The sequence below is a fragment of the Linderina pennispora genome, assembly GCF_002104995.1.
Source record: "Linderina pennispora strain ATCC 12442 chromosome Unknown DL89scaffold_2, whole genome shotgun sequence".
Classification (NCBI taxonomy): domain Eukaryota; kingdom Fungi; phylum Kickxellomycota; class Kickxellomycetes; order Kickxellales; family Kickxellaceae; genus Linderina; species Linderina pennispora.
This window is the reverse complement of record NW_024468250.1, coordinates 1,480,243-1,508,010: the sequence shown is the minus strand read 5'-3', so window position 1 is coordinate 1,508,010 and position 27,768 is coordinate 1,480,243. Positions and strand designations below refer to the sequence as shown.

The window sequence follows — 27,768 nt, the reverse complement described above, 5'->3', positions numbered from 1 at the left end:
CGATCTAGCAATCCTTCTGAGACGCACAGAGGCGTCTTTTGTTTGGAGATTGCCCGTATTAATTGTGACAGAACACGCTATAGAACGGGAGGACAGAGCGGTCTACTGCTACTTTTACGGCTCCCTTATCTGCGAGGAGCTCTTTGAAAGGCAGCTTTTTTGTAGCCGATCTGTATATTCGCCGTATACCCACACCAGAATTGCTATTCAGTGTCTCTAGTTGGACAGGATCAACACATGGAACAGCAGACTATTTCGGCGCATTATCAGAAAGAAAAAATCCCCGAAGATTCCCCTGTAGGACTGATAATGCCTGAGCGCCACTAGGGGCCGATAAGCGTGCAGTCGATTATGCAGGTGCGGGCTTTGACAGTGCGCAACAATTTCCTCTGCCACACATCCTCCGAGCCAGCGCCGCAGCCGGCCAACAGTGGAACCTGTTGAAAAAAAAAAGGCAGCCCACACTGTCACGCAACTGCGAGCCAGTTCAGCTCAACAAAATGGTGGGGAGGGCTCTGGAGCCAGATCACCCAAGACCCAGGTACATTAGCTGTTTTGCGCTCCTCCCCCATACCCCAAAGATCTGGACCACGAATCGAGGCTGCCGGGTCTCGCAATCAGCATGTCGTCATGGCTGATGTTCTGGGAAGTCGATTGAGTTTACTGTACACCTGAGGATGGCGTCCAGCTGTGTATTTGGCCATTGGCAGTAGTCAGCAGGAGCTCGTCAAGGCGTGATCAGCTCACACTAATCTTATCATGTTGGGGGGGAGAGCACGCTTGGCAGCTGAGCTATAACCATGCCTGCCACGAGCCTGACGCAATGTGCGACTCATTGGGCAACCGGAGTGGACGGGCTGCCATATAGGTCAGTTGACCTATGGCGACCGGCGGCTGCGCTGTGGGGAAAGCAGGAACAGGTTTTTTTTCCACCGTCCAGTGCACAGCTTGTCGCATACTGTTCGGTAGGACAGGATCGACTATGACCGAATCTGTCCTCTGGCGAATCCTCGCCCCCTTTACTGGAAAACGGTGGTCTTGGGCGCGCTGGCCATTGCGGATAATACCCAAAGATGGAAATGCTGGAGTCCGTTTTTGGGCTGGCTCGACTATCAGCAGCAACGAAAGAGAAAAAAGGCAAAGTAGCCGAGCGTCGCAGTATAGAGCACCAGGGATCCGCCGCAATGCGTGGCACATTCCTCCATGCCCTTCGCCAATACACAGCCGAAAAGGGACGGGGAGGTGGGGCCAGTGGGCAAGTGTTCTCACACGCTCTACGGCTCCCCCTTTCATATTCACTGTCTTCTGATTTGGCGGAGGGCGATAAGGGGATGGAGGGGAGCACGGCCAGCCGATTCCGATCGCGTATATAACGAGGCGTCTGCGGCCTGGTCAGCAATGCAAAGCGACAGCAGTTCTACTCCGGCAACTACAACTAGAATTCCTCGTGCTATCCGTGCTATTTCATCCGCGCATTTCTCGTACACTATTAATTTTGCTCACGCGGGTATACAGTATTGCATCCACTCTCGAACACGCTGGTTAAATAATGCATCTTCCCCGCTTCAAGACAGCAGGCTCCTCAAATGAGAACGGTGGCTGGAACCTCTCCTTTGGCGACGACAAGGGCGCCGGCGCTGTTGGGGCCAGCGACAGCAACTCGGATCTCAGCACTGTGCCCAAGCGCACCGAGGGCCAGGCCGAGCGCAAAGGCTCGGCCTTTGGCGCATTTGCGACCATCTGCTGTGTCATCATCGGATCGGGCAGTCTGCAGCTGCCGCTGACTCTTAAGCAGTCTGGCTGGATCGGACTGCTGCTCGTGATCATGTCGGGCATCATTGGCACATACACGGGCATGCTCGTCATCAAGTCGCTGTACCTGATGAGCGGCAACAAGGTGCGCAACTTTAACCAGATCGGCCAGGCAGCCTTCGGCCTCCCCGGACGTCTCATCATCTACTTTTTCCATGCCGTCTACGTAATCGGTATTGTCGGCGACTACATCATCCTGTCGGGCACCAGCTTCCACACCATTGCCATGGCCGACGGCCACGACATCGGCAAGACTACCTGGATGGTTATCTGCGCTCTGGTCATGTGGCTGGCCACGATCTCCCTGAAGCAGATGTCGGAAGCCGCCATCCTCTCGCTGCTGGGCTTTGCCACCAGCATCATCACCATCCTCATCGCCATTATCCAGTCGTTCATGTATCCGTACAAGGGAGACGGCAACGTCCCGTTCGAGCACCACAAGGCCACGCATCAGTCGGCCATCGGCAGCGGGGTTCCCCTGGCTCTGACCAGTATCTCGTTCTCGTTCTGTGCCGTGGTTGTGATGCCTGGTGTTGAGGCTAGCATGAAGAATCCGAACATGTGGAGCCGCGTTCTTGGCTCGGCCATGACGGTCGTGACGGGCACATACGTCTTTATCGCCACAGTCGGCTACTGGGCGTTCGGCGACCAGGTCGTCTCGCCCGTGCTCGACAACCTGCCGCACAACGCTGCCACCAAGGCTGCCCAGATCCTGATTGCCATGCATGTAATCTTTGCCGCGCCGGTCATGACAGCATCGCTGTCGCTTGAGCTCGAGCTTGCCCTGGGTGTCACCAAGGAGAAGCTTGGCCGTGTCAAGGAGTTCATTGGCCGGTTCATCTTCCGCACAATCTTCTTTGGCATCATGACCGCCATTGCCATCGTGATCCCGTACTTTGGCGATATCATCTCGCTGGTCGGTGCATTCAGCACGTCGATTCTGCTGTTCATCGTGCCTGTTGCCTGCTACCTGAAGCTGCTCGGCTGGAGCCGCGTGACCTGGTACCAGCTCATTGTCGGCGTCTGCATCATGGGTCTTGGCATCTACGTATGCGTACTCGGTGCCAAGGGTGCTATTGAGACCCTGCAGGAGCACATCCGCGAGGACAAGAACAACTAAGCATTCCCTATAGCCATGTACACTAATTTTCTATCAATTTACATATACATTTGAACCTTTCGCCTACACAGCACGTCAGCCTAGAGGTGCTAGCAAGTATTGTATTTTTTTTTTTGCAAGATCAGGCCGCTAGGCGTCGTAAGAGGCAGAGGAGGGGGTTGTCTATCGACGGCCACCCGCCGGCGGTGGTGGCGGCGGAATGAAGAATGGGTTGTCCGACGACGCTGCCGCCGGAGTCTGTCCGGACGCTGCAGGTTTCTTCTTCTTGAATCCAGCCATCTTGACAGTGATCTTCTGGTCGGGCTTGAGCGAAAAGTCCAGCTTCGGCTCAGCGGCCAGCGCAGTGGCACCGCTGGCATTCCCAGAGCCGCCAGTCTCAGCGGGGACCAGCGATCGGCGGAAGTCCTCCAGAGCAACGTTGAAGTCGAATGCCTCAGAGCGGTCGAGGAATCCAATCCCAATGTACATTTTGCTGCCGGTGGCCTCGTCCTGCACACGCAGCACAAAGTACCGGCTCGAGTCCAGCACCTGCTCAACGGCCAGACCCTTGGGGTCGACGGGGCAGGCAGCAAACAGCTCGCCTGTGCTCTTGTCCTCGAGCCGCACCACGCACTTTTCCTCGCCGGCCAGCAGCACGCGCAGTCGGGCCTTGAATATCGGATTATCTACGTCCCATTCTGTCGCACGGTATCCGGCGTTGGCCTGCCGCGGCGGGATCTGATACACGAACACCTCCTTGGAGAGGAACAGAAGAGACTCAAACTCGCTCATTCTGCTTAGGAAAAAAAAAAAAAAGAAGTTATACTTTATGGCAAGTTTGCTGAAATTCAGAAAGAAAGGGAATGCAAAGAGAGGAAAGCAGTTTAGCAGGTTTACCGGCGATCGTAGAGCCAGCGCTTTTGGCGCTGCTCAGCAGCACAGGAAGCTTTAGGCAACAACGTTTCACGACCTCCTCAGCTATCCTCTTCAGCTCAGCTCTTGTTTAGACATTATATAAGTTTTTTTTTTTGCAAAAAATGGTGGATGACAAGGCGCTGAAATCAGAGTTGCGGAAGAGAGGGACGGTTGCTGCAGAGGCTGCTTCGGAGGGTAGCAAGGACGCAGAGTCGGCTGCACCGGCCACTGCAACCGGCAGCCAGCAGCCACGCAGGCAGCAACGGCAGCAGCAGCAAGAGTCGCTCTGGGACACAGTGTACGAGTTCTTGAAGACACTGGCCATCGTAATGGTCTTGTTCAACTTTGTGTCGATGCTACTTGGCGGCGGGCTGCTGAACATCGGTGGCGACTCAAGCACAGAAGCGGCCCAAAACACCACAGAACCAGCGGTCGATCAGTTCGCCAACATGACGGTAACGCCAGCCCTGGTGCCCTACTGGCGGTACGGTGACCGTATGTCGCTGGCGCTGTATGTCAACGAAGACGCCGCGTGCAGTAATGCCACGATCGAGCAGCAGTCGCCTGCGTGGGAGGTCAAAGACATCCTGTATGGCGACACCGGCATCAGCTACCAGGCTGATCTGGAGCTGGCGGCATCGGCAAGCGTGCAAAACAATGGCACGCTGTATGCGCACGCAGTGTTTACGCGGAATGGCTACGGCAAACACCCAAAGGAGGACAACTACGACGCTGACAACGTAGCAGTGGTAACATGGCCGCTCACTTACTACGTAAGGTATCGCAAGCCAGACCACGTCAAGAAGCTTGTCGAGTTTCCACACAAGGGCAGCGGAGTGGAACTGACAGCCGAGGAGATTTCTGCCCGCGACCAGCAGCGCGCTTTGCGCGAGGCACGCGAATCGGAGATGGACGGCAAGCTGGTCAGCTACTGGTACCCGAACTTGACACTGGCGATTGTCGACTCGGGCATGGAGCTGTATCCGTATTCAAGCGAGCCCCCGGTGGTGCACAAGTGGATCAAGCTGGCAGATGTCCGCGGCAAGGACCCGCAGTCTCACCTGACATATATGAAGCCGATATTCTTCGTCAACGATTTCTGGCGCTTGCAGTCGCACATGTCGCTGATCAATGAGACCACCAGTGCCCTGCCTCTGCATGTGCAAGTCAGCAGTCTGTCGCTATGGAAGTTCCGGGTCTTCTGCAGCATGGACCACTCGGCCAAGCAGCAGGAGCAGGGCCTGTTTGGAGAGGATCTGGGATCATCGGGCATGGATGAGATGAAGCGCATGTTGGCCGACACCAACCCGGTGCTCCTGGCCATCACCTTCATTGTCACGCTGCTGCACTCGCTGTTCGACTTTTTGGCATTCAAAAACGACGTGCAGTTCTGGCGCAAGAAGCAGGACACGGTGGGCGTCAGCATCCGCACCATGCTGATGAATGTGGCATTCGAGGCAGTCATTCTGCTGTATCTGTTTGACAACCGCGGCAACACCAGCTACATGATCCTGATCAGCAACACTGTCAGTGTGGTAATCGAGGGCTGGAAGGTCGTCCGTGCCGTCGACCTGCAGGCAGTCCCGGTTGGCACTTATGACTCCGAGTCGGAGGTTCGGCGTCGCGCCCAGGCCAAGGAAACTCGCAGGGAGCTGGTGCGCATCGGCGGGTATGCGGTAACCGTTAAGGCGTACGAGGCGATGACCGAGGAGGAGAGCAGCACGCGCGAGTACGACCAAATCGCATACAAGTATCTAAGTTACGTGGCCTATCCGCTACTGCTTGTGTACGCGATCTACTCGCTGTTCACGCAGGAGCAAAGGTCGTGGTACTCGTTTGTGCTGTCGGTGCTGGTTGGGTATGTGTACACGTTTGGGTTCATGATGATGATCCCGCAGCTGTACATCAACTACCGACTAAAGTCCGTCGCGCACATGCCGTGGCGCACCTTTGCCTACAAGGCCCTGTCGACGTTCATTGATGATCTGTTTAGCTGGGTCATGAAGATGCCGTGGCTGCACCGCCTAGCGACGCTGCGCGACGATGTTGTGTTTGTTGTTTACCTGTACCAGCGCTGGATCTACCGAGTTGACCACTCGCGTGCTAATGAATACGGGCAGGTCGGCAAAGAAACCCAGGCGGAGATCAAGACAGACGCCCTGGAGAGCGATGCTGCTGAGCCCAAGAAGGACAAGTGAGCGTCATTTCTACTCAACATATTGCGTTTGTTTACATTTCCGTGCATTCTTGCCTTAAGGAAGCACAGGATTTCAACACGGCCCGCAGCTGTAGCTGTGGCTATTTTTGCACCTGCCAGCTGTCTTTTTTTAGTTGCGATAAATGGCCTGTAGTGAAATCCACATGGATTCGCCTGCTGAGCGGCTCGGGCGCCAAAGATCACCCGGCGCGCAATGTGGTCACGCCGCGGGCGGTGCAGGCTGTTATGATTGCTTTTGTTGTTGTTGTTCTTGCGCGCTCCTAATGGACTGCATCCAGATGAACACACGTACGTACGGAACACAAACCATATGCACCTCGAGCAAGTCCAAGCCCGCCCTGTGCTGGTCCGTGGCCGATTGATGGTGCTGGCATGCGGCGGTGCAGGCGCAAGAACAATGCGGACGAGACGCAGTACCGGTTTGTCGCCACACCGTATGCGCCGCTGCATGATGATCTCTCAGGCCCAGTGTTCAAGAAGCGAGAAAAATCATACCACCTGCAACCTGTCGCCATCAAAAATTTTTATCTCAGCCTTGGGCAAACGCGCTGGAAAATTTCTATTTCTGGCAGCCAGCCCCGGCAGCCTAGCGTCGCCGCTGGGCACACAAGCTTGACGATTTCTCCCGCTGTTTTTTCTGTGGGCGATCCCAAACACATTGGATATGCAAGTTTCTATTCGCCAGGCCCGCGCTGCAGCGGATGATTATTTCTTACATGCCCACCAAAGTTGTTTACACTTAGAGCCGGGCTTCCTGCCTGAGCGCTCGGGCATCAACCGCGGGTCGCTCTCCCCCACCATCGATACCACATAGTGGCGATATTTCTGCTTCGTCAATCCCGTCAGTGCTCCTTTTTAACACCCTGTCTCGTCCGGCCAGTGGTCCCCTTTCTCTCTCCTGTTGTCTTCATCGCCCACCATATTTACATCGCCCATCAATTCCTCGCCTTATATTCTACTGTCTTTCAGAGTTAATCTCTCCGTCTCACAATTCTTTTCCGCCTGACTTCAAACTCCGCTTAGACCCTTCTCACTCCACGGCTTCAACCACAATCACAGCCTCAATTTCAACCTCAATCTCAACCACCACCACCACCACCACCAAGACATCCGCAGATAGCTTCTGTGCAAAAAGGTACAGTGTCAGACGCAGCTTTCCGGCCCGGAATCGCGGGAGTATACGAAATGGCCTGATACAACAGGCGTCGCGGTCCGAGGCAGCAAATTGAAAGTCAGCCACGCCCGCGCCCATGCCATTTTCATGGCCCGCACCCAATAAAAGCCACTCGGCGATGGGACCACACAGCAGACTCGCACAAGCGGTCTTTTTATTTTTTTGCTGCTTGTTTCACTAGCTGGTCTCATACACTGCCCGTGTGTGATGGGGGGCTTAGAGAGGCATTGCCATGGGGTATTGTCTCGTTTGGTCCTGCGGCGAGTCCTTCGGCAAACGATGCATGCCTGCTGTTCTTCGGATCTTTTGTTGCAAATACGCGGCAGAGGAATAGTATAAATGCAGGATACTATACGTAGCCTGCTCACCCTAGCACATTGCCTGTTCCGCATTGGGCATTTGCTATTTCCCTTGTCTATGGAGATGGCAGAAAGGAGTCTTGCACTCTCTCCAGTAGGCTTTTCTTCGTTTCTGCCCTTTTCATTCATCCATTCGGGCCTCCCCTGCTCGCCCACTCACCCTCTCTTTCTCTTCTTCTTGGGGGATACCACTCACCCTCACTCTATATTTAGTCTCTGTGCTCCATTTGTTACGACCCCTTTCACGCTCTGGAAGACATCCCATTTATTCACGCCCTCCTTCCGATCCGCCTCTCCCAGCCATCCAACTTTATTTTCTAGCCTCCCTACTCGCACACACAGCGCGCACTATTGCAGCAGCAAGCAACCAATTTGCATTTACACGCCCAGCATCTCCTGTATTCCGTGCCTCTGTTCTGTTTTCTTTTTGTCATACCAAGGATATTGACCACTCGCACGTACCACAAACCTCCAATCTCCTCCCCCGAATTTCTGAAGGCAAATCCCCCACTATATTGATTCCTGTACGTCTCTGCTACTTCGTATTCAACGGCCGCAAAGCAGGAGAATCCGATTGCCTTTCAGAAACAACGAGTCCCTCTATCCAACCGCACATTACTAACTGCCGCTACCAACAAACAATAATTATTAGAAGCCCAATCCCGATGGACAACACCAACGCAAATGGCATCCCTACCGCGCTTCGGCACCTACTCAGCAAAGGTGCGATGCACACAAACCCGCAGATCGACGGTATAGTGTCCCAATTGCATACAGAGCAGATCTCGGGCTACTACAGCAAAAATGGCCAGCAGCCAGCCGACACCATCATGGGTGGGCGGGCATCCCTGGAGGCTGACCCGAATGCGTCGCTGACCAGCAACAGCAGCCAGGCGACGCTCAAGGGCAGCGGCAGCAACGCATTTGGCGCGTGGCTCTCCAAGTACCACCTGCGGCCAGGAAACAGCCGCGGGTCGCTCAACTCGAACGCCAGCACAACCACAGCCTCGTCGACCATGGTGCTCGAGTCCATGGGCGCTGGCGACCAGACGCTGGCCGAGGGCGGCCCTGCCTTCGCCGCCTACATCACGAGCGTTGAGACGCGTGAGCAGTCCGGCGGCCTGCGCATGGGCAAGAAGAAGCACCTGGTCTATAAAATACTGGTCTCGGGTCGCACCGGCCAGTGGTGGGTGGCGCGTCGCTACAGCGAATTCTACGAGCTGTTCCAGGTTCTCCGCCGCCGCTTCCCAAAAAAGGCTGGTGTCTGGGGCGACCTGTTCCCGAAGCGCATGCTGCCTGGCCTCAGCGCATCGCCAGATGTCGTGATGCAGCGCCGCGAGAAGCTCAACACCTTCCTGCGCAGCGTCACCGGCGACGCCGACGTCTGCCCGAGCGAGGAGCTGCAGCTGTTTCTGCACGATATATCTATCGACGACACCCAGCGCGCTGCCCAGCAGCGCATGCCCCTGCCTGACGAGTGGTCAATCAAGGCCAACCGCACAAACACCGGCCGGTCGTCGATCGAGCGCATGGTCTCGATGCCAACACTCAAGGACAGCTACATGAGCTCGCCAACCAGCCCCAATGGCTCGCTGTCGCGCCCCGCCGAGCAGCAGGACAGCGCACAGCCCGGCAATTACCCGCCACTGGGCATCGACAACCCAAAGCATCCGTTTGCAACTCTCATGAACGACGCCGACGCAGCGCAGCTGCTACGCAAGGCCTCTGACCCGCAGCTCTATGTGAGCGCCGAGAAGCGGCCAGGTGCTGAGCAGTCTGCTGTGCGCAAAAAGTACGGCCTGCGCCGCAATATCCAATACATCGACGATGCCCAGACCCGCGTGCCTAGCACTGCCCAGATGCCCGACGGGAACATCGAGCTGCTGGGCCCGCGCGAGCTTGCATACGCCGGTCTCCAAGCGCAGAATATGGTCGGCTCGATGCAGTGGGCGGAACACAGCGATGCCACTGATTCTGACTATGCGCAATACGATGGCAGTGATATCGAGATGGACACGACTCAAGACGACACGCTGACCGATGTCGCTACCCGGATAGCCAGCAGCGGCATTGCGCGTGCTGAGGGGGCCGAGCAGGTGCACCGCGAGCGCCGCTTGTCCGGTGCCATGATGACGGACAATGTCAACACATTGATGGGCACTATTGCTAGCGCCAATGCCGAGCAGGACGTAAAGATGGCTGTCGATAAGCCCAAGAAGGTCGGCCTCGACGACTTCCATCTCCTCAGCGTCATCGGCAAGGGCAGCTACGGCAAGGTCATGCTTGCCCGCTACAAGGACACCGGCAAGGTCATGGCCATCAAGGTCATCTCCAAGTCAAAGCTGCGTGGCCGTCCTAACGAGATCCGTCGTGTAATGTCAGAGCGCCGTGTCCTGGAGCGCACTGTGCAGCACCCGTTCCTGGTCGGTCTGCAGTGTGCGTTCCAGACAAAGGAGAAACTGTACTTTTGCCTCGACTACGTCAACGGCGGCGAGCTGTTCTTCCACCTGCAGCGCGAGCGGCGCTTCGCAGAGAACCGTGCCCGGTTCTATGCTGCCGAGATCACCTCGGCGCTGGCGTACCTCCACGGCATGGACGTCGTGTACCGCGACCTGAAGCCCGAGAACTGCCTGCTGGATGCGCGCGGGCATGTGCGTATCGTCGACTTTGGGCTGGCCAAGGAGGTCGGTCCGATCGTCTGGCGCACGGAGGGGTCTGCGCTGTACTCGGTGGAGGAAGGTGGCAAGACAGCCACGTTCTGCGGCACGCCAGAGTACCTGGCACCCGAGGTTCTGCTGAGACAGAGCTACGGCAAGGAGGTCGACTGGTACTGCCTCGGCGCTGTTCTCTACGAAATGCTGACTGGTTTGCCGCCATACTACGACCAGGACAATAACGTCATGTACAGGCGGATCCTGCAGGAGCCGCTGCGGTTCCCGACATCTCTGCCGCCCCCTCTGCGTGGCAATGGCACATACAGCTCAAGTAGCGGCAGCGTGCCCGGCGAAAGCATCGGGCGGCTCGCACAGGATTTTATTTACAGGATCCTCGAGCGCGATCCGAAGAAGCGCCTGGGAGCCGGCGTGTTTGGCACTGAGAACGTCAAGCGCCATGCATTCTTCTATGGCATCGACTGGGGCAAGATCTACCGCCAAGAGTACGCGCCGCCGTTCATGCCGAACGTCAGCTCGATCTTTGACCTGAGCAACATTGACCCCGAGTTCCGCAACGAGCCGATCCCAGAGTCGATTCTGGCCGAGGGCCAGGTGGATATCCTGGCAGAGGCGGCCGAGGCTGAGCGCAAGGCTGAGCTTGAGATGCAGTCGAAGCTTGCTGCGTTCCCGCAGCAGACAAAGCAGACCGCTAATGGCATGTTTGACACGTCAAGTCAGGGGCAGGATGACAAGGTCGAGTACACCAAGGGTATGGCAAAGTCGGCTGATTCCACCAGCGATGTTGCATTCTCAGGCTTCTCCTTTGTCTCTCCGTTAGTCGATGCCGCCGACAATGAGTAGGTCCGGCATAGTCCGAAATATGCACACAAATCTCCTGCCAACCATCCATTTATACCCTTTTATCCTTTAACTCCTATCATCACCTTACATATCTGCCACTCTTAGTCCTTAATCAGCACATACGTATTAATAATATCCCCCATCTATATCCTCACTGACACTATTGGCACCTATGCCTGTGGAAATGTATGCATTTGGCAAACCAAGTGTGACAAATATGACTGTGCCAGCCCTAATGGCCGGATGCATTTGCTCACGCGGCTGATGGTCCGATAGGCTATATGGTTTGGTCTGTGTAGCAGTCTTGGCCGGGATCTGATGGTGGGATTGGTATTGTTTACTTTGTGCACCTGAGCCCACTGTCCGTGTGTGCTTATCCGATTTTCCACTGTGTGCTGGCGTGCAGCCTTCCAAAAGGAACAGAGTCGGTGAAGAGGATATTATATCTGGTAGCTTCGCTGGTCTGCCTATTTCGCTTGGAAACAATTTGGATACAGCTGCCAAGACCAAGCTGCATACCAGGTTGTAGACATGCAGAGATCCATGCGCCTGCACACAAGGTCTGGTTGCATTGCTGCTGACTTTGCGTCCTTCTGGTCAGCAGTGGCATGTTTTGTTTGGAGGAAAGCATACTACAAAGTGCTTCAAGGGTACCACTCTACATGGATGCGGTGTAGCTCTGTAGACACTGCCTCTTGGCATTCTGCGTTTCCGCCGGTTGCAGATCAGGGTTTGGCATTCGGTACGCGCAAATTTGGAATAATTGGTTGACCTATGGCAGATTATGATGCAAGTACGAGCAGTCAGCAAGGCTACACTACAAAATGTCCATCGGAGCCCTGTTGTATGGTCCTTGTGAGGTTAATGCTATTCGCTTGGTGAGCTGCGATGACACCATTCGTCGTCCCAGATTCTGCCCTGTACAACAAAGCCCATGGGCATTTAGATAGTGGCTCCTTTAGCTGGATGTAGAACAAACTAGACTTGAACACAGGCTCTTCTGCATACTCCTCACTCGTTTTGGCCGAATGACTGTCCCGAAGCTTCGCTCAATATACGCCATTGGCGTGAAAAACCCGCTCACCTGATATATCGTTATTACTCTGACGTTGGTGACAGAGCTCTACTTCTTCCAAATGTAGTATATTGCACAAAACCTGTCGCTGCATGGGACTACAACATCGTTCACAGAAGCAGCAAAGCCCGACTATTCATCTGGGGCCAGCTACAACCCAGACAAGCCTAACCCAGTCAAACCCTGCTTCGTGTTGCTGGCGCAAAACCAGGACTGGCTTGGCATCCGCACGTTGATGCGAGAGATGGAAGACATATTCAACGGAAGGTTTAACTACCCGTATGTGTTCCTGAATGACGGGCCTTTTGACGAGAACTTTATGAGCATGCCTTGGTCATTGACCAAGGCGACAGTCAAGTTCGGCCAGATCCCGCAGGAGCACTGGTCATACCCGGACTGGATCGACCAGGAGAAGGCACGCGAGGAGCGCAAGAAAATCCAGGACAACAAGGTCATGTATGGCGGCAACGAGTCGTACCGCCACATGTGCCGCTTCGAGTCCGGCTTCTTCTACCAGCACCCGATCATGCAGCAGTTTGAGATGTACTGGCGCCTAGAGCCTGGAATCCAGTACCTGTGCGATATCAACTACGACCCGTTCCTGTACATGAAGCAGCGCAATATCAAGTACGGCTGGACCATCGGCATCTATGAGCTGATGAGCACTGTGCCGACACTGTGGAAGTCGGTCAGAAAGTTCATGGAGACGCACAGGGAGCTCATTCCCGAGCACAACTCGCTGTGGTGGGTGTCGCGCGACAACGGCACCACACACAACGGCTGCCACTTTTGGTCCAACTTTGAGATTGCCGACCTGTCGTTCTACCGCGGCGAGGCGTACTCCAAGTTCTTTGACTTTTTGGACCACGAAGGCGGCTTCTTCTACGAGCGCTGGGGAGATGCCCCGGTGCACTCGATTGCTGCTGCCATGTTCCTGCAGAAGGAGGAGGTACACTGGTTCGAGGACATCGGATACCTGCACCCGGGATGGCAGCACTGCCCCAGTGGCGACGCGTGGCTCAAGAACCGCTGCACCTGCGATGCGTCGGACAAAGACAAGACCATCACTAACGCCGGCTGGGGCAAGTGCTCGCACGAGTGGAAGCTGCTGCCGGATACGCCTCAAGAAATCCGCCGACCAATCATAAAGCATACCTACACCAGAATATCCATTTCACACTACAATTTTGTCATTATTGCTATATATATGCCTTTTTTTTATTTAGTATCGGTAGTGCATGGTCCCAATTTATTGGCAGCTAAAATATATAGCTATATATGAATTCAAAGATGACGTATACCGCAATTGAGCTCAGAGATTATTGATAAACTCACCAATGACTTTATACGACTTGCTAGCTTCCCGCCGATACGGAAATATGAGATGGAAATCGTGTGGCATGTCGTCATACACATCTTGCCGAACAATATCGGGCACATCTGGATTCTGGCTTTTTATCTTTTCGCGCAGGGCAATATTTCCATCAAGAAAGCATTCGCAGCCGCCGGTCTGGATCAGAGTAGATGGAAATCCGCTGAACGATCCATATATAGGCGATATGAGTGGTGACTCTAGCTCTCTCTTCATCAGCTCACTCAGAGGCTGTCCAGGCGCGATCATCAGGCGCACCATAGATGCAGGTGTCTCAACAGGCATGTACATGAGATAATCAAGTGCAGCAGGCGCGTCATGCTCATATTTGATGTGCCTTTGGTCTGTAGCAGGCGACAAAAGTACAAGGCCAGCTGGCACTGGCGCTCCGATATGGCGGAGCAGGTGAGTCAGCGAAAGAGCCAGCTGTCCACCAGCGCTGTCGCCAGCAACAACGATGTTCGACGGCTTGAACCCTTGCTTGAGCAGGAAGCAGTAGGAGATGTACGCATCGAGCAGGTGTGCTGGGAATGCATACTCTGGCGATAGACGGTAGTTGACAGAGACAACACGAGTGCCTGATGCTTGGGAGATTTCACCCGTTATCACCCGGTGTGTTTCAATGTTTCCTAGGATCCAGCCGCCGCCATGAAAATACAGTACAATTTTCTCATCTTTCACCACAGGAACGGTATCAAGGAGATTGTCGGCGTTGGTAGCGTGGGATTCCAGCATCTGGATAGCAGCGTTCCTCAAGATAATCTCGCACTCAAGAATTCGGGGGTCCTGGAGCGCCATATCATTCTGAGCAAGATTGGTAAGCTTCGTCCCGACTATCTCGATATCGGCAAGCTTGCTTATGTCGATCTCTACTTCCTGTGTGTTGATACTGTGACTACGGTATGTTCCCTTCTCCTTTGGCCACGCTAGTTTTTTGTTACCCCACCTGCGAACTGTAATCACAATCTTGTGAAAGTCAATGCGCTCGATGCCATCGTCATTTGTCTGATATGGAAACACGACCTTAGACAAACCGGATCCAAGATCAACTGTCAGCTGTATTGTTAGGTCCCACTTCGGCAGGCGCGGTCCATTTCGATAGTACTGATAAACCGACTTTATAACAACAGTGGTCGATACATAGCATAGTTGAGCCAACTGCAGCCATGAAAAGGCTGATAGTGCAACACCGACATCCGCAAGTAAAGGAAAATAGCTGATGCTATGCTTAATCTTGGTTAGCACAGCCATAGAGGAGAGAGTGTTAGAGTAAAAGCAAAACTGTAAAGAGCAAACAAGTGGTTAAAAAGAGAAAAGAACAGAGAAAAGAGCAGCCATTTGTGAGTCTGGCTAAGCAAGCGATGCAGTCCCTTGTGGGTATTCGGCTATTTCAACACGGCAACAAGCAACAAGTACAAATAGACACGCCACCAGTACAAAAAATAAACCGTCAAGGCGCCAATCCCGGCCCTTTGACAAAATACAGGGAGCTCTAATCAACCTGTATGAATTGATGCTAATTGCGGAGTGCTGTAGTTTTCTGGACGATGGTTTTGGGGACGTTTGCAACAAAATTCTTCCGTCCATGGTCCAATTCCTGGTCAAATGCCACTTCCCAAGCTACAACTATGCAATACAATCCGAGTCCTGCACACCAGCAACAGGAGATCGCCTTTTTACACTTGAATGTATCCTTTAAATGCATCGGTTGTATGTGCTGTGACTGATGTTTCTGAGGACAGGCTATGGCGAGAAATCTATATGCTCTACTAATAAATTGCAATAGAAGTAGGCATAGGTGGGTCAAAACGTGTAGATATTTCAGCTTTAATTGATATTGATAATGCGCCATGCCACCTGCACCTTTATCAGAATATCTTAGGTTACATGTGCAATAATCAAATGGGGTAGCTCACTTTGGTCAATATACTAGGAAATACTTCATTTTTATCCCTTGGCCAGCAATGAGGTTAGGCATAGGTGCAAAACCCCAAGGTTTTACTGCGTTTCACCTCTGCTCTCAATTCGAGGACAAGATTTTTGCATAATATCGTCGTACACTGCATTGATGAACAAGAATGTGTAGCAATTAGCCACATGCTTCTCTTTGATGTGGGAATATTCAGTAGACTGTGATCAGCTTGTAGCTATTCCTATAAACCTAGCACATACTCTTGAAATGAGGAGCCAACGGGTAAGTATCTACACCGAAAGTGTGAGGCCTGGTTCGGTGGCTTCTGCAACAGGTCTATCATTCTTCTAGACATGAAGGCAGTGGGGGCAACGCACCTCAATGGTGTTAGCTCATAGGGTGAGGATAGTGCCTGCTGTTCGTAGTTTCCTCGCAAGGTTCTGCAGCTGATTCATGAATGGTCTTTCGATAAAGTACACCTGCTAGACATGTATAAAGCATTTGGCTCTTTTTTAGTGGACAAAGCCCTGGCCCAGCCTGGGATACCTTTTCTGAAAACAAGTATGGAAGCAGAATACATGCACGGCGAACAGCCATGTGGTATGGCCAGTCCGAACCACACAAAATGAATGCTCTGACCTCCGAACAATAGGCTCAGGGAGGGCTTAAGGCAACGGTTTTCTCAGCAGACCGCGAGCAACAGAATTGACAGGTTTATTTGGATCAATGATACAAAGGCTTCTTTGGTGGTGGGAATTCGCCAACAATAATATCAATGTTTTCCTCTTCAACAAACTCACGGATGACCGGCACCATGTTGGACAGCAGCTGGATGTCGCACAGCTGTGGATACCTCTTTAGGAAGCCCTTGACATAGTCTATCTCCGTCTTTTGCAGGCGCAAGTTGTGGAGGCCGATATACTGCAGCTTGGTCTTTTCCAGGATGCTACGGTCGAGCCTGAACTCGGGCCTCTCAGCATCCTTCTCTTCATGGGTGTAGTGCGGGAAGTTTATGAGCATGCACTTCAGCTTGGGCATGACCTGCATCAGACGCTCGGGCATATCAAAGTCGACAACTAGCAGGTCGATCCTGAGGTGCTCTACTGAGGTCCAGGTGAAGCTCTCGGGCTTGAGAGAGTAGTTGACTGTCAGCTTCTTGATGTTTGCGGGGTGGAGGTACATCTCGTCGAGCCCGCCCTCGTAGTCATCCCGGTAGTTATACCTGACATCGCTGATTTGTAACACGAGCTCCTCGGTGCACTGGTAGATTATCGGCGGGATGGTGACAATATGCGAGCTGTTCTCCTCGATATACAGCTTGCGCAGTTTGCTGTGGATGAATGGGACAAGCACAGTGTGGTAGACGCCCAGAATGTTATTGAGATGCACCTCCTTGATCTTTGGGAAGCTGAGCTGCATCATATTTGTGCTTTCGGGCATCTCCGAGGTCATCCACATTGACCCGGCCTGCGTCAGACGCAGGGTCTCGAGGTTGGTGAACTCGATCATATTCTCCTCCTGCTGCTGAAAGTACGACCAGATGAAGTCGCTACGGGCGCCATAGATTTGAACGTGACGGAGCGGCCTCGGGTCGATGCGTGGGAAGTTGTGGTAGCCCTTGACAAACACCGGGTCGATGCGCACGCGCGTCAGCTCCGGTGAGTAATTGAGCGGGTAAGTGATGGGCAGCACGTGGTCGAGGCCCAGCGAGCGCAGCTTCGGCAGGTACTGGTAGATCATGGCTAGCAGGATGAAGACGAACTGCTTGTTGTTGTGGATCATGTTTGGATAGCGGATATCCTTAATGTTGGGCATCTTGTCGTACACCATGTCGACGAAAACCTGCACGTCGTCCGGGCACACAAAGTTCATGCCCTCGCTCAGATGCCCGACAAACCGCATGGTCTCGATATTCGGCCAGTCGACAAAGTTCGCGCCTGTCAGCGGCAGCAGGTACGCCAGCTGGTTGAAGTCGTACCCGTAGTGGCCGCGCATCACCAGCTCGGTCGTCAGGTCCATGCGGCCAGAGCTCACCAGGATGCCTGCGTTCGTGCGCCATTTGAAGTGGTCCTGGTACGCCAGCACATAGTTGTCGCGCTGCAGCATCCGGCGGCGTCGGCGCTCCTGCCGGCGATACCGGCGCTCCTCCGGGTCCTCGTCAGAGTCTGCGGAGTCGTCGTCGTCGGAAGCGGGCTCTGGCTCCGGCGGCCGCGGGTCGTAGAACTCAAAGACCAGCGAGCGGTAGAGCGTCGGCAGAAGGAAGGCGCGCCAGCGCTGGCACACAGACGCAGACCAGATAGTGAGGCGGGTGCGTTCAAGCTCGTTCTTCTCCCTCACGAGGAGGACTTTGAGCTCGAAGAGGATCTTGTCGATGAGTTTGCCCTGACCCATGTCATTGATACAGCCCTGTGGCTCAACCATGGCTGAAGAGAGAGTTTGGGAGTATACTAAATACAATGAAAAAACCTGATATGTGAAAGGAAAGACAAAGAATAGAGCGTGGAATTCACAGTCGAGTTATTCTCGGCAGGAAAGAGAAGGGGGCTGTCAAAGGAGGCTGAGGAAGAGCAACTCTTTTGACAGCGTATGCAATCCGTAGGTATCAGGTGCATTGCCCAGTCCAGGAGGAAAAGGAGGAGGGGAAGAATGCCGATCCTCTTTTCAGCAGAGGGGAAAAAGCCTGAATGTAATAGGAACGAGTGCACGTCACCACCCATATGTGTGGTAATCCACACATACACCCGTGATCGCTGATCAAACAGCCACATTTAAATAAGTCGGCGCCACCGGAAGAAGGCCAGCGCAAAGATGACAAACGTGGCCATGCACCCGCAGATAATACCAAAGTACAGCAGGTCGTCGCGATCCTGGCCGGGCACCTTGACATTCTGCCCCCACAGGCCGGCAACCAAATTGAGAGGCAGAAATATACCGGCCAGGATAGCAGCCTGCGTGGCCAGGCCATTGGTGGTATTCGACGCGTTGGTCAGCTCCAGGTTGATCCTGGCCAGGTAGTTGCCATGGGCGCGTGCCAGAATGCGCTCGCAGTGATGCACCGACGCCGTCAGCGCCAGCAGATGGTCGTGGACATCAGCCAGGTATTTGGCAACATCCGGTGCATGCTCGTCATGGCGGCCACGCACAGGCTTCCTATCCCAGCCATAGATATCGCCTTCTTCCTCGTCGCTGGTCATCAGCTGACTGTGTGTGTCATCGTCAATGCGGAGGCGTGGCACGTGCCGTTTCGCCTGCACGCGACGCTCTATGGCGCCCAGAACCTCGGCCTTGCCGTGCAGGAGCCGCACCAGCCAGAGCGCATGGCGGCGCTCAATGCCGATGCGCTTCAGGATGTCGTCATGGTCAGCCTCGGCCAGGATCAGCACCAGCTCGTCCACTGCATCCACCTCGAGCTCCAGCATGCGCGTTGTCGGCACTAATGTATCGGTGATGTCGTCAAGGAGCAGGTAGGCGATATAGTCGGGCGTCAGCTTGACGGTGTCCTCGTCCAGCAGCAGCCGCGCAATTGTGTTGCGTACATGTGGCAGCCGGCGCCGGTGCAGGGTGATGATGCCGCGGGTCAGCACAATTGAGTAGAATGGGATGGGCTCGTCCAGGATGTCGTCGTCGCGCGCGGGCTCGTCGGCTGATGGCGAGGGGACCATGATTTCAGGCACAGGCATATTGGGGTCGGCTGGGCGCTTGAACCACTGGCGGATGCGGTATCGCAGGCCCTCTTCGCCAGCCTTTTGCTTGTCACCCTCAGTATTAATTTCCGCAGACTGCATGGTGTCGAGCGGCACATCTTCCTGCGCCCACGGCTCGTCATTGTAAGCAGCTATGGATGTGTGGTAGCAGATGATGTCGTAGTGCTTGAATGACTTGAAGCTGTCCTGCACCAGCGCATCGTCTTTCATCAGAAGCAGCTCCTCAGTGGTGAGCGGATGCAGGTCGAAGATGCGTGAAACTGCTATGATTTCAGAGTCTACAGGGTCGACGATATCGAGCCAGAATAGATTTGCACACCCATCGTCCTCGGGCAACTTCGGGGCGTCGTACGAGCCAGCAGACGGCGACCTCCCCCTGCCCAGCGCATCGTTCGGATGCAGCAGGCCATTCGAGACGGTGACCGTAGGCATGCCGATTTTCTCATCGACCTTGCTTACTTCGCCGGTCGCCTGGCGCATCAAGTCATCCAGGCCACTCTCGTTATCGGTCTGCAATGACTGCACGTCGGCGGCACGCACAGTGCCAGTGCGTGGCGAGTAGAATGTGAAGCGGTAATTTCTGTTGTTCCATATCTCGTCGTTCTCACGCAACAAAACCTGCGCCAAGGGGCCGTTTTCATCGTCGTCAGAGTCGTCGGAATCCGAGGTGCTCAGTATGGAGGCGCGGCGCGACTCTGATGGCTTGTAGCTGATGTCCACGGAGAGCACTGAGGCATTCGAGTGCCGCGTGATCGAATTCGCTGGCGGGTTCCAGGAGCTGAACGACCGGTTCTGCCATCGTCCAAGCCGGTACTTGCGGTGCTGACGGCTCTGTCTTTTCACCTTGCCAGTGGTCGACCATTGCTGGAGCGCGTCCAAGTCGACGGTCCCGCGGTGGCCGGCCTGCGGGGGAGGATTGAGCACGGCGCGGTGCGGAAACACAGGGGGATCTGAAGAACGTTGCATCTGGTAGTAGCAGCAGAGCAGATAAAATTAATTAAAAGCCAGGACCGGGGGTCGTTAACAGGACTGTATTTTCTCGGAAGGTGATATGAGCGCGAGGCTGGAATGGAGGGAAAAAAATAATCGGGGCAGTTCAAGAAGACGCAAAACAGGAGCCAGGAACATTCCGCGCAGGACGGTTTCTTGTTTTTGCACGCTCTTGGCAATGGCCCAATTAGATTTGCCCACAGCTCTGATCTCATGCCACCAGCCTCCATAAACACGGTCAAGCACACCGGCGCAGACTCTGAGGATTTCCCACTTTGTCTCTGCATCCAACTGTTTTTCTATTATTGTAGACAAAGGAATATGCTGTCATCCAAGAGACTTATAGCACTGGCCAAGCTGCTTGGCGTGATAGGCGTATTTGGCTTGATTCTGCATATGGGCACGGTCCTGTATGCGTCGCGCGAGCCGCGCGGGCTGGTCAGCCCGGGGGCCAGCGACGACAGCTACGAGGGCTGGACCGGCAATTTCAGCAGAAACAGCACAAAGGACAGCATTTACGCGCCGAACGGGCAGAAGCCGGTGCGGGCGGCACTGGTGGCGCTGGTGCGCAACGAGGACCTGTACGACATGCGCAAGAGCGTGCGGGAGCTGGAGGACCGGTGGAACCACAAGTACAACTACCCGTACATATTCCTGAACGACAAGCCGTTTACCGAAAAGTTCAAGCAGGGGATCCGGGATCTGACGAAGGCCAAGGTGGAGTTTGGGACACTGGAAGAAGGCACGTGGGGGTATCCGGCGTGGATCGACCAGCAGCGGGCGAAGGAGGAGCGGGAGAAAGCAAACTACATCAAGGGGGGTAGCGAGTCGTACCGGTTCATGTGTCGGTTCCAGAGCGGGTTCATCCACAAGCACCCGCTGCTGCGGGACCTGGAGTTCTACTGGCGGATTGAGCCCGAGGTGCACTACTACTGCGATATCAACTACGACCCGTTCGTGTACATGAAGAAGCACGGGTTCAAGTACGGGTGGAATATTGCGCCGGATGAGTACGAGCCGACGGTGCGCACGCTGTGGAAAACAACGGTGGACTTTATGAAGGAGAACCCGCAGTACGTGGCGGACAAGAATATTCTGGACTGGGTGCGCAACAAGGACAATACGTATACCAAGTGCCACTTCTGGTCGAACTTTGAGATTGTGGATTTGTCGTTCTACCGCAGCGAGGCGTACCAGGCGTACTTTGACTATCTGGACCGCGCCGGCGGGTTCTTCTACGAGCGATGGGGCGATGCGCCGATCCACTCGATTGCAGTGGCGATGTTTCTGCAAAAGTCGCAGGTGCACTACTTTGAGGATATCGGGTACTACCACCCGGCGATGTCGCACTGCCCGAAGGGGTCCAAGGAGGGGGGCTCGTGTGTGTGCGATCCGGGGGAGGGCTGGGCGAACGACTTTACGTGCGCCAAGCGGTGGAGGGCCATTTCGTAGAAAGCGCTAGCTGTTTGAGTGAGATGCGGGCAATAAAAACTGTACTCGTCGTAATCCATAATAACTGTCAAGACACGTGTGGGATGAAGAGGGCAAGAGTAGGAGGCACCACGTCACTACCTAGCCAGCCTTTTCCAACCACCTCTACATATCGTTGCATTTCTGATGAATTCATACAACGCAACAGACCCGTACGGCAGCATGGGGGCGATGTCGGACACGGACCTGACACAGGGCAGCCAGCTCAGCGAGCCGCTGGCAGACCGGCGGATCCTGGTGATGGGGATGCCGCGCAGCGGCAAGACATGCATCATGCAGCTGATCTTTGAGGACAAGAACCCGTATGACCTGATGGACCAGCTGATTCCGCCGACGATGGTGCGGACAGCCTACGATATGATTTCGGGGATCACAGTATACGACTTCCCTGGAATCGAGGACCTGGCCGACGTGGGCGGGCCGGACCCCGAGATATTCGTGGGCCCAAACACATCGCTGGTGTACGTGATTGACGCGCAGAACGAGGCGGGCAAGTCGCTAGCAGAGCTCCTGGCGCTGATCCGCGTGGCATTGGCGGCGAACCCGGCGCTACCGGTGAATGTGTTTATCCACAAGATCGACGGGCTGAGCGAGGAGCTGAAGATGGAGACGCAGCAGGGGATTCAGCAGCGGGTGCTGAAGAACATGGGGTTTGAGAGCCTGGACTCGTCGAACGTGCAGTTTTTCCTGACCACGGTGTTCACAGAGACGATCCGCGAGGCCATGAGCCGCGTGTCGCTGCGGATGGTGCCGCGGTGCGACTACCTGGAGAGCCTTCTGAACTCGTTCTGCTCAAAGTCGAGCCTCGATAAGGTGTTTCTGCTGGACGTGCGCTCCAAAATCTACCTGGCAACCGACTCATCGCCGACCGACCCGCAACTGTACCAGTTTGCGTGCAAGACCATCGATACGATTGGCGACATTTCTATGCTGTGTGCGGGGCTCGGACCGGAGCGCGACGACGAGGTGGTGATGCAGCGCACGGTGGTGACCATGGACACGAACATGCGGCTGTTCATGTACCAGGTCAATCTGGAGCTGTCGCTGCTGTGCCTGGGGCCGTCAGCGGTGGTCAAGCAGCAGAGTCTACTCGAGTTCAATGCGGCCAAGGTGGCCAAGGCTATTCGGCAGATTCTGCAGTAAACAGTACTATTTACAAAAACTTCTTATCACATGTGGTGGATGTGCGCTAGGTGCTTGGCGAGGTCGGCCTGGCGCTTGAACTGGAATGGACACCCTGCAATGGGGCACATATAGGTACGCCCGGAGATCTCGGGGTTGCTGTATGCGGCGCCAGTCAGCACGTCTACCAGGCTGGCGGGCGTGCGCGGTGTCTTTTTCAGCTCGTCTTTCGGCCCGTCGCCATGCGCCTTGGCGACATGGTTGTGTAGCGAGTGCTTGTAGACATACGATTTGTTGCATCCCGGGTGTGTGCAGGCAAAGCGCGCGCGGCCCAAGTGCACAGCGGATACATGTGCGTTCAGCCCCTTTGCGTCGCTATAGAGCCGCCCACACTCGTCGTACGGACACACCAGCACCGACGTATCGCCATGGCATTTACGCATATGGGCTGTCAGCTGGTGCCGCTTCTTGAACTCCTCATGGCACTCAGCGCAGGCAATCGGCTCCGGCTTGTGGGACTTCATATGTGTCTGCAGCGCCGACCACGTCACAAACGTCTGCGTACAGGCACCTACCGCGCACCGATACGTGTCTTGTGTCGAGTGCTTCATCCGGTGCCGCTTCAGCTGCGACGGGTGCATGTAGCCATGGCCACACTCGCTGCACTTGTAGGGCGGCTCGCCCGTATGCTTGCTTGTGTGGACATGAAGCTGGCTCTTCTTGGCAAACGCCATTGGGCAGGAGGTGCAGGCGAAGGGCTTGGGTGTTTCGTGGGTTCGCATGTGTCGCTTCAGATGCTGGTTGGTCGCGAAGCCCTTGGGGCAGAGCGAGCACTGGTACTTGTGGCGGAGCGCCGGTGAGTGCGTGCGGGTGTGGACAGCCAGGTGCGTGTCGCGCATGTATGTCTTGGTGCAGCCCGGGAAGGGGCAGGCGTAGGGGCGGGCGCCGGTATGCATGTGGCTGTGCTCCTCTAGCTTGCATGGCCGCGTAAACGCCTTGCCGCACTCGTCGCACACATAGCTCTTTGCCCGTGAGCTGGTCGATGCTGGGGACATCGGCACGCACTCGTCCTTCGCCTGCTCCACGATCCCTGCCAGCGTCAATGAGTTCGCTTCCTGCTCAGCGCTGCCATCAAGCCGCAGACGCTTCGCGCTTTGCCCGTCCATTTCCTCTCCCGAATTTGGAGTTTGCATTTGCAGAAAAAACAAATAAATTGAGCTGTGCAGTAGAGACCTGAAAAAAAAAAAAAAAACCAGGAACCTAAAAAAAACCCTATACCCGCCTGCCCATGGACTTGCGCGCGGTCTGCTTGAGCGGCGGCTTTGTTGGTACATTATTCGCTTCCCTGCTGCGCTGAGCTGTGGCAGGCGGCGGCTTCGACGTGCTCACCACAGCCGGCTTCTGCATGGCCGCACGGGAACGCGCCAGCTCCTTGCGCTGCTGCGTGCCCTTGATCCGCGCCATCTTGTCGACCTCGGGCGTCAGCTCCGGCTTCGCCCGCCGCTTCAGCGGTTTTGGCTTGCTCACCTGCAGCGCATCCCGGTCGAAATACCGCGCTGTTGGGTTGCTTGTTATGTGGTCGCGCCAGTACTGCGCTAGCCCCTCCGGGCTGTCTGCCAGGCTGGAGCTGGGCTCCCAGGTGTGGGCGCCGTCGGCCCATGCAACCTTGTATTCAACCGCGTCGCCTACCACCCGGTGCTGGATGATCGCCGAGGCGTCTTGTATGTCACTTGTCATTGGAGGCTCTGTAATTGCTGGCATTAGTCCAAATAACATTAGACTGAAGGTAAGAGAGCTTGGCGGACACAGGTTTGTATTTTCCAACCTCACCCATACATGCGCGTCTGGCTCGCATCTCGCGCCGCCACTGCAGGCGCTGTGGGTATTGCGGGCAAACTCGGATATAAAATTTCTGCTCTAAACACCATGGCTGATCCAAACAAGCACGCTACACCGACCGCCCAGAACGACGGCGACGACGACGAGTGGGACAAGCGCATTAAGCGCACCGGCTGCTTCGAGCAGAACGAGCGCCTGCTGATCTGCCACGCCGACACCGGCGACTGGCGCCAATGCGCCAAGGAAATGCTGGCCTTCAAGAAATGCATGCAGCGCTTCCAGCACCAGAATTAAATCAAGCGAAGAAAATTTTTCCTCAGCCGCCCCTGCCTATAAATTGGCGAAATGCCTCTTGCTGGCTTTTGCTTCTCCTTGGGAATACTTTTTGGAAGAACCGCTTATTTTTACACTTTATCGAAGCCTCACACACAAAGTCAGCAGCGGCCTCACCGGCCGATGTCTACTTATCTCTTGGCTTTGGGTGAAAGTCCCCGGACCCTGGGCAGAAAGTGCCGCCTGTAATTAGGTAATTGACGCCCCTCCTGTTTTACTAACCGCTATGCCTATAGATTCCGCGTTCAGCGCTCCTCCGGGGTTCGCTCTGGGAAGCAAAGATGCCTTGGCGGAGCTTCAGTGGGCGCTGTTCGCACCAATCTGGCAGAGGGTTTTTGGGATCGGGCGTCCTGTTCGTCATAGCACAGTTATGCGGTTGGCTATCCATCTGGGTAGTTACCTCAACGGGGCTCACTTCTCCAGGTATTCCCCACCCCCTCTTCTCATCTACTTTTCAGGATATGCGTGAAAACCTGGGAATGGTATTTTTGCGGATGATGTTCAAATGAATCTCTTCACCGGAGCCGTCTCTGACAGGACGGTGTTCATGACCGATGAAAATTCTATCACGGTTTTAGACTGACGCTTATACCTCCCGCCCTTGTCTTTCATGCATATCTCTTTATGGTAAACCGAGAAAAACACCACCATTCATCTACTCGCATTAGGCAACAAAATCTTTCATCCCTCACTAGCTCTTTCACGTTTTCTTGTACCAATAAATTCTGTCATGTTTCACGTTCAAGAAATAAAGAGCAGGTTTACTTGGGAATCGCAGAGTATGGCGGCGGCTGCTGCTGGTTGTCCGTGGCCGGTGCCGACGGACCAGCCACAGGCGTCCGCTCATGGCTAATAACCACCACGTGGTGGTGGTGCGAGTAGTCGGAGTCGTCCACCAGCATTTCGTACTCGTCTGCCGGGTACTTGCAGATCAGGTACCATGCGTGAATTAGACCCGGAATGTACCCCAGCATTGTCAGACCAATGTTTATGAGGAAGTCCGCCCCGCACCCGCGCCGCAGCAGCGCGCCCAGTGGCGGGAATATCACGCTCAGGAGAATTAGAAGAAAGTCAGGGCAAGAGCACATTTCACTGAAAAATAAAAACGAATTGCAAAAGAGTGGAGTAGAGGAATATCGCAAAGTGCGCAAAGACGCAGCTTTTCCTTTTTGCTTGGCACACAGCCGGTTTGCGGCCAGAATGGTGCATGTCTCGTGATCATCATCGCATAAATGGGCTATTCGCTAACCACCAGACTGCCCACCACTCGGTGGTTGGGCCGACCAGCTAAGCCCGGCGCGCAGCCGGGGTAGAAGACACTATTCATCTGGGTATTTGTAGTCTAGCAGCTCACAGACAGTAGCAGATGTGAGCTGTCTGGCCAAAGGGAACAGCATACTGCTGGGTATGGCTTCCTCTTAGAAGGAGGCTTCTTTAGCCATGTACCTGTGGAAGAAAGGCTGGAAAGAGAAGCTGGTGTTAATTATTTTGCAATGCGAGGTTTAGAGGATACTGGAGAGCAACAAAGGGCTTGGAGAGCAGGTTGTGTTGCCGCATATGTCACTCCAGTCACACCCTGGCAATGCCAGAACAGCTGCAACATATGGGGCATTTATGCTCACAGTTTATTATAACTAGATTTTCTTGTGCAAATACATCACTCTGCTTTTACCCTGAGACCTGGGTATTGGCAACAATTCTGAAACCAATAGAACTATCTGGTTCTTTAATTCTAGCACCATCAGCTGTGGGCTTCTATTGACATATTGTCCAGAGGTCAGAAGAGCATTAAGAAGGGTTAGAAAAAGTTATGAATACCTTAGTATCTAGACCCTAGATATTGTATGTTCAACTTGAATTCCACAATTAGATTTATATAGCATATGCATACCATTGTGCTGATGCTATATAAATGAGTATATGGCCATGCAATTAAGGGCTCTATAGCTTCTCAACTGATACCAGCTCAGTACTGGGGGCTCATCACATAGCTAGTAGTTGAACAGGTTAATACTTGCTTTATAGCCTCATCCCTATAATTATAAATAGTGTTCTCTTTCCAGTATGGAGGTCATTCACAATTACTAAACTGGGTAATAAATATTTAAATCTTCTAATACTTTTTGCACTTTTATTATTTTTGCGCTTCTACAAAACCCCCATTGGCATCCTGAAAAATTTCAGTTTATTTCTTATGACCCAGCCTCTATCTCAGTAGAAGCATATTAATTGTGTATTAACTGAAATTTTTCAGGATGCCAATGGGGGTTTCATAGAAGCTCAAAAAAAACAAAAGAACAAAAAGTTTTATAAGCTCTAAATATTTTTTTTACTTAGTTTAGTAATTGTGAATGACCTCCTGTGTATATAGGTAGGCAGTGCCCAAATATGGGCATACAGGAGCCATTGTTGACTGCGGGTCAGAAAATGTGTTTCTAGGAGCAGTCATGATGTTGCAGGGAACCACAAACACTATATTTCACTGTTTGTGCTCAGTATCTTTATCCACATATAAATATGAGCTATAGTTAATATGTTGCTTTTCCAGGCCTGGGCACTAGCACCAGTGATCTCGTTCAAGGTCAAGCGCAGCATAACGGATGCTCTGGTCCGGCTGACAATGGTGATAACTCTGACTCGGACCTCTGAGGAACAACAGTATGTGATCGGAGCATGTGTGCCTCGATCCTAAGATCCAAGGGGCTCATGCTACAGCCACTATGTATGCCATCCTCACGTCTCTGTAATTTCCTTTTACTTCTACAAGTAAACATCATATTTTAAACCCCACCACGCATGCCAAAAACTTATAATCCTCGCACCTCACATACGAGTGAT

The 27,768-nt window shown here is 54.0% G+C and overlaps 15 protein-coding genes across 15 annotated transcripts; 8 read left to right on the top strand and 7 right to left on the bottom strand.

The window, feature by feature from the left end:
- Positions 1–1,337: 1,337 nt before the first annotated feature.
- Positions 1,338–3,013, top strand: DL89DRAFT_91050 (uncharacterized protein). Its single transcript, XM_040892239.1, has one exon. It carries the CDS (start codon positions 1,550–1,552, stop codon positions 2,930–2,932), a length of 1,383 nt encoding a protein of 460 aa, XP_040746644.1. The 5' UTR covers positions 1,338–1,549; the 3' UTR covers positions 2,933–3,013.
- On the bottom strand, positions 2,985–4,201 carry DL89DRAFT_265411 (adaptin ear-binding coat-associated protein 1 NECAP-1). Its single transcript, XM_040886650.1, has one exon. The coding sequence runs from the start codon at positions 3,701–3,703 to the stop codon at positions 3,095–3,097; it is 609 nt and encodes a 202-aa protein (XP_040746643.1). The 5' UTR covers positions 3,704–4,201; the 3' UTR covers positions 2,985–3,094.
- Positions 4,202–4,275: 74 nt separating this feature from the next.
- DL89DRAFT_244201 (cleft lip and palate transmembrane 1) lies at positions 4,276–6,310 on the top strand (the record flags this gene model as incomplete). Its single annotated transcript, XM_040885056.1, has 2 exons — positions 4,276–5,382; positions 5,458–6,310. 2 exons carry the CDS (start codon positions 4,276–4,278, stop codon positions 6,022–6,024), a joined length of 1,674 nt encoding a protein of 557 aa, XP_040746642.1. The 3' UTR covers positions 6,025–6,310.
- DL89DRAFT_91053 (uncharacterized protein) lies at positions 6,221–6,854 on the top strand. The gene has a single exon (XM_040892240.1). It carries the CDS (start codon positions 6,417–6,419, stop codon positions 6,747–6,749), a length of 333 nt encoding a protein of 110 aa, XP_040746641.1. The 5' UTR covers positions 6,221–6,416; the 3' UTR covers positions 6,750–6,854.
- Positions 6,855–9,772: 2,918 nt separating this feature from the next.
- DL89DRAFT_220747 (Pkinase-domain-containing protein) lies at positions 9,773–11,092 on the top strand (the record flags this gene model as incomplete). Its single annotated transcript, XM_040884470.1, has 2 exons — positions 9,773–10,509; positions 10,573–11,092. The coding sequence occupies 2 exons, from the start codon at positions 9,773–9,775 to the stop codon at positions 11,090–11,092; spliced, it is 1,257 nt and encodes a 418-aa protein (XP_040746640.1).
- A 1,103-nt stretch (positions 11,093–12,195) lies between these two features.
- DL89DRAFT_309432 (nucleotide-diphospho-sugar transferase) lies at positions 12,196–13,449 on the top strand (the record flags this gene model as incomplete). Its single annotated transcript, XM_040890947.1, has 1 exon — positions 12,196–13,449. Exon 1 carries the CDS (start codon positions 12,403–12,405, stop codon positions 13,447–13,449), a length of 1,047 nt encoding a protein of 348 aa, XP_040746639.1. The 5' UTR covers positions 12,196–12,402.
- DL89DRAFT_265408 (uncharacterized protein) lies at positions 13,396–14,873 on the bottom strand. The gene has a single exon (XM_040886649.1). The coding sequence runs from the start codon at positions 14,788–14,790 to the stop codon at positions 13,480–13,482; it is 1,311 nt and encodes a 436-aa protein (XP_040746638.1). The 5' UTR covers positions 14,791–14,873; the 3' UTR covers positions 13,396–13,479.
- Positions 14,874–16,174: 1,301 nt separating this feature from the next.
- DL89DRAFT_255401 (uncharacterized protein) lies at positions 16,175–17,872 on the bottom strand (the record flags this gene model as incomplete). The annotated part of the gene is made up of 1 exon (XM_040885341.1): positions 16,175–17,872. The coding sequence occupies one exon, from the start codon at positions 17,870–17,872 to the stop codon at positions 16,175–16,177; it is 1,698 nt and encodes a 565-aa protein (XP_040746637.1).
- A 347-nt stretch (positions 17,873–18,219) lies between these two features.
- On the bottom strand, positions 18,220–19,587 carry DL89DRAFT_220630 (uncharacterized protein; the record flags this gene model as incomplete). Its single annotated transcript, XM_040884465.1, has 3 exons — positions 18,220–18,573; positions 18,688–19,056; positions 19,252–19,587. 3 exons carry the CDS (start codon positions 19,585–19,587, stop codon positions 18,220–18,222), a joined length of 1,059 nt encoding a protein of 352 aa, XP_040746636.1.
- Positions 19,588–20,478: 891 nt separating this feature from the next.
- DL89DRAFT_232992 (glycosyl transferase) lies at positions 20,479–21,546 on the top strand (the record flags this gene model as incomplete). Its single annotated transcript, XM_040884931.1, has 1 exon — positions 20,479–21,546. A coding segment is annotated over exon 1 (1,005 nt), but the record flags the coding sequence as incomplete, so codon positions are not given.
- Positions 21,547–21,807: 261 nt separating this feature from the next.
- On the top strand, positions 21,808–22,779 carry DL89DRAFT_220419 (Gtr1/RagA G protein Gtr2; the record flags this gene model as incomplete). Its single annotated transcript, XM_040884452.1, has 1 exon — positions 21,808–22,779. One exon carries the CDS (start codon positions 21,808–21,810, stop codon positions 22,777–22,779), a length of 972 nt encoding a protein of 323 aa, XP_040746634.1.
- Positions 22,780–22,814: 35 nt separating this feature from the next.
- On the bottom strand, positions 22,815–23,762 carry DL89DRAFT_208795 (uncharacterized protein; the record flags this gene model as incomplete). The annotated part of the gene is made up of 1 exon (XM_040884142.1): positions 22,815–23,762. A coding segment is annotated over one exon (948 nt), but the record flags the coding sequence as incomplete, so codon positions are not given.
- Positions 23,763–23,957: 195 nt separating this feature from the next.
- DL89DRAFT_265404 (uncharacterized protein) lies at positions 23,958–24,728 on the bottom strand. Its single transcript, XM_040886648.1, has one exon. The coding sequence runs from the start codon at positions 24,493–24,495 to the stop codon at positions 24,031–24,033; it is 465 nt and encodes a 154-aa protein (XP_040746632.1). The 5' UTR covers positions 24,496–24,728; the 3' UTR covers positions 23,958–24,030.
- DL89DRAFT_220983 (uncharacterized protein) lies at positions 24,685–24,891 on the top strand (the record flags this gene model as incomplete). Its single annotated transcript, XM_040884486.1, has 1 exon — positions 24,685–24,891. The coding sequence occupies one exon, from the start codon at positions 24,685–24,687 to the stop codon at positions 24,889–24,891; it is 207 nt and encodes a 68-aa protein (XP_040746631.1).
- Positions 24,892–25,850: 959 nt separating this feature from the next.
- Positions 25,851–26,012, bottom strand: DL89DRAFT_203991 (putative cation transport-related protein; the record flags this gene model as incomplete). The annotated part of the gene is made up of 1 exon (XM_040884039.1): positions 25,851–26,012. A coding segment is annotated over one exon (162 nt), but the record flags the coding sequence as incomplete, so codon positions are not given.
- Positions 26,013–27,768: the final 1,756 nt, after the last annotated feature.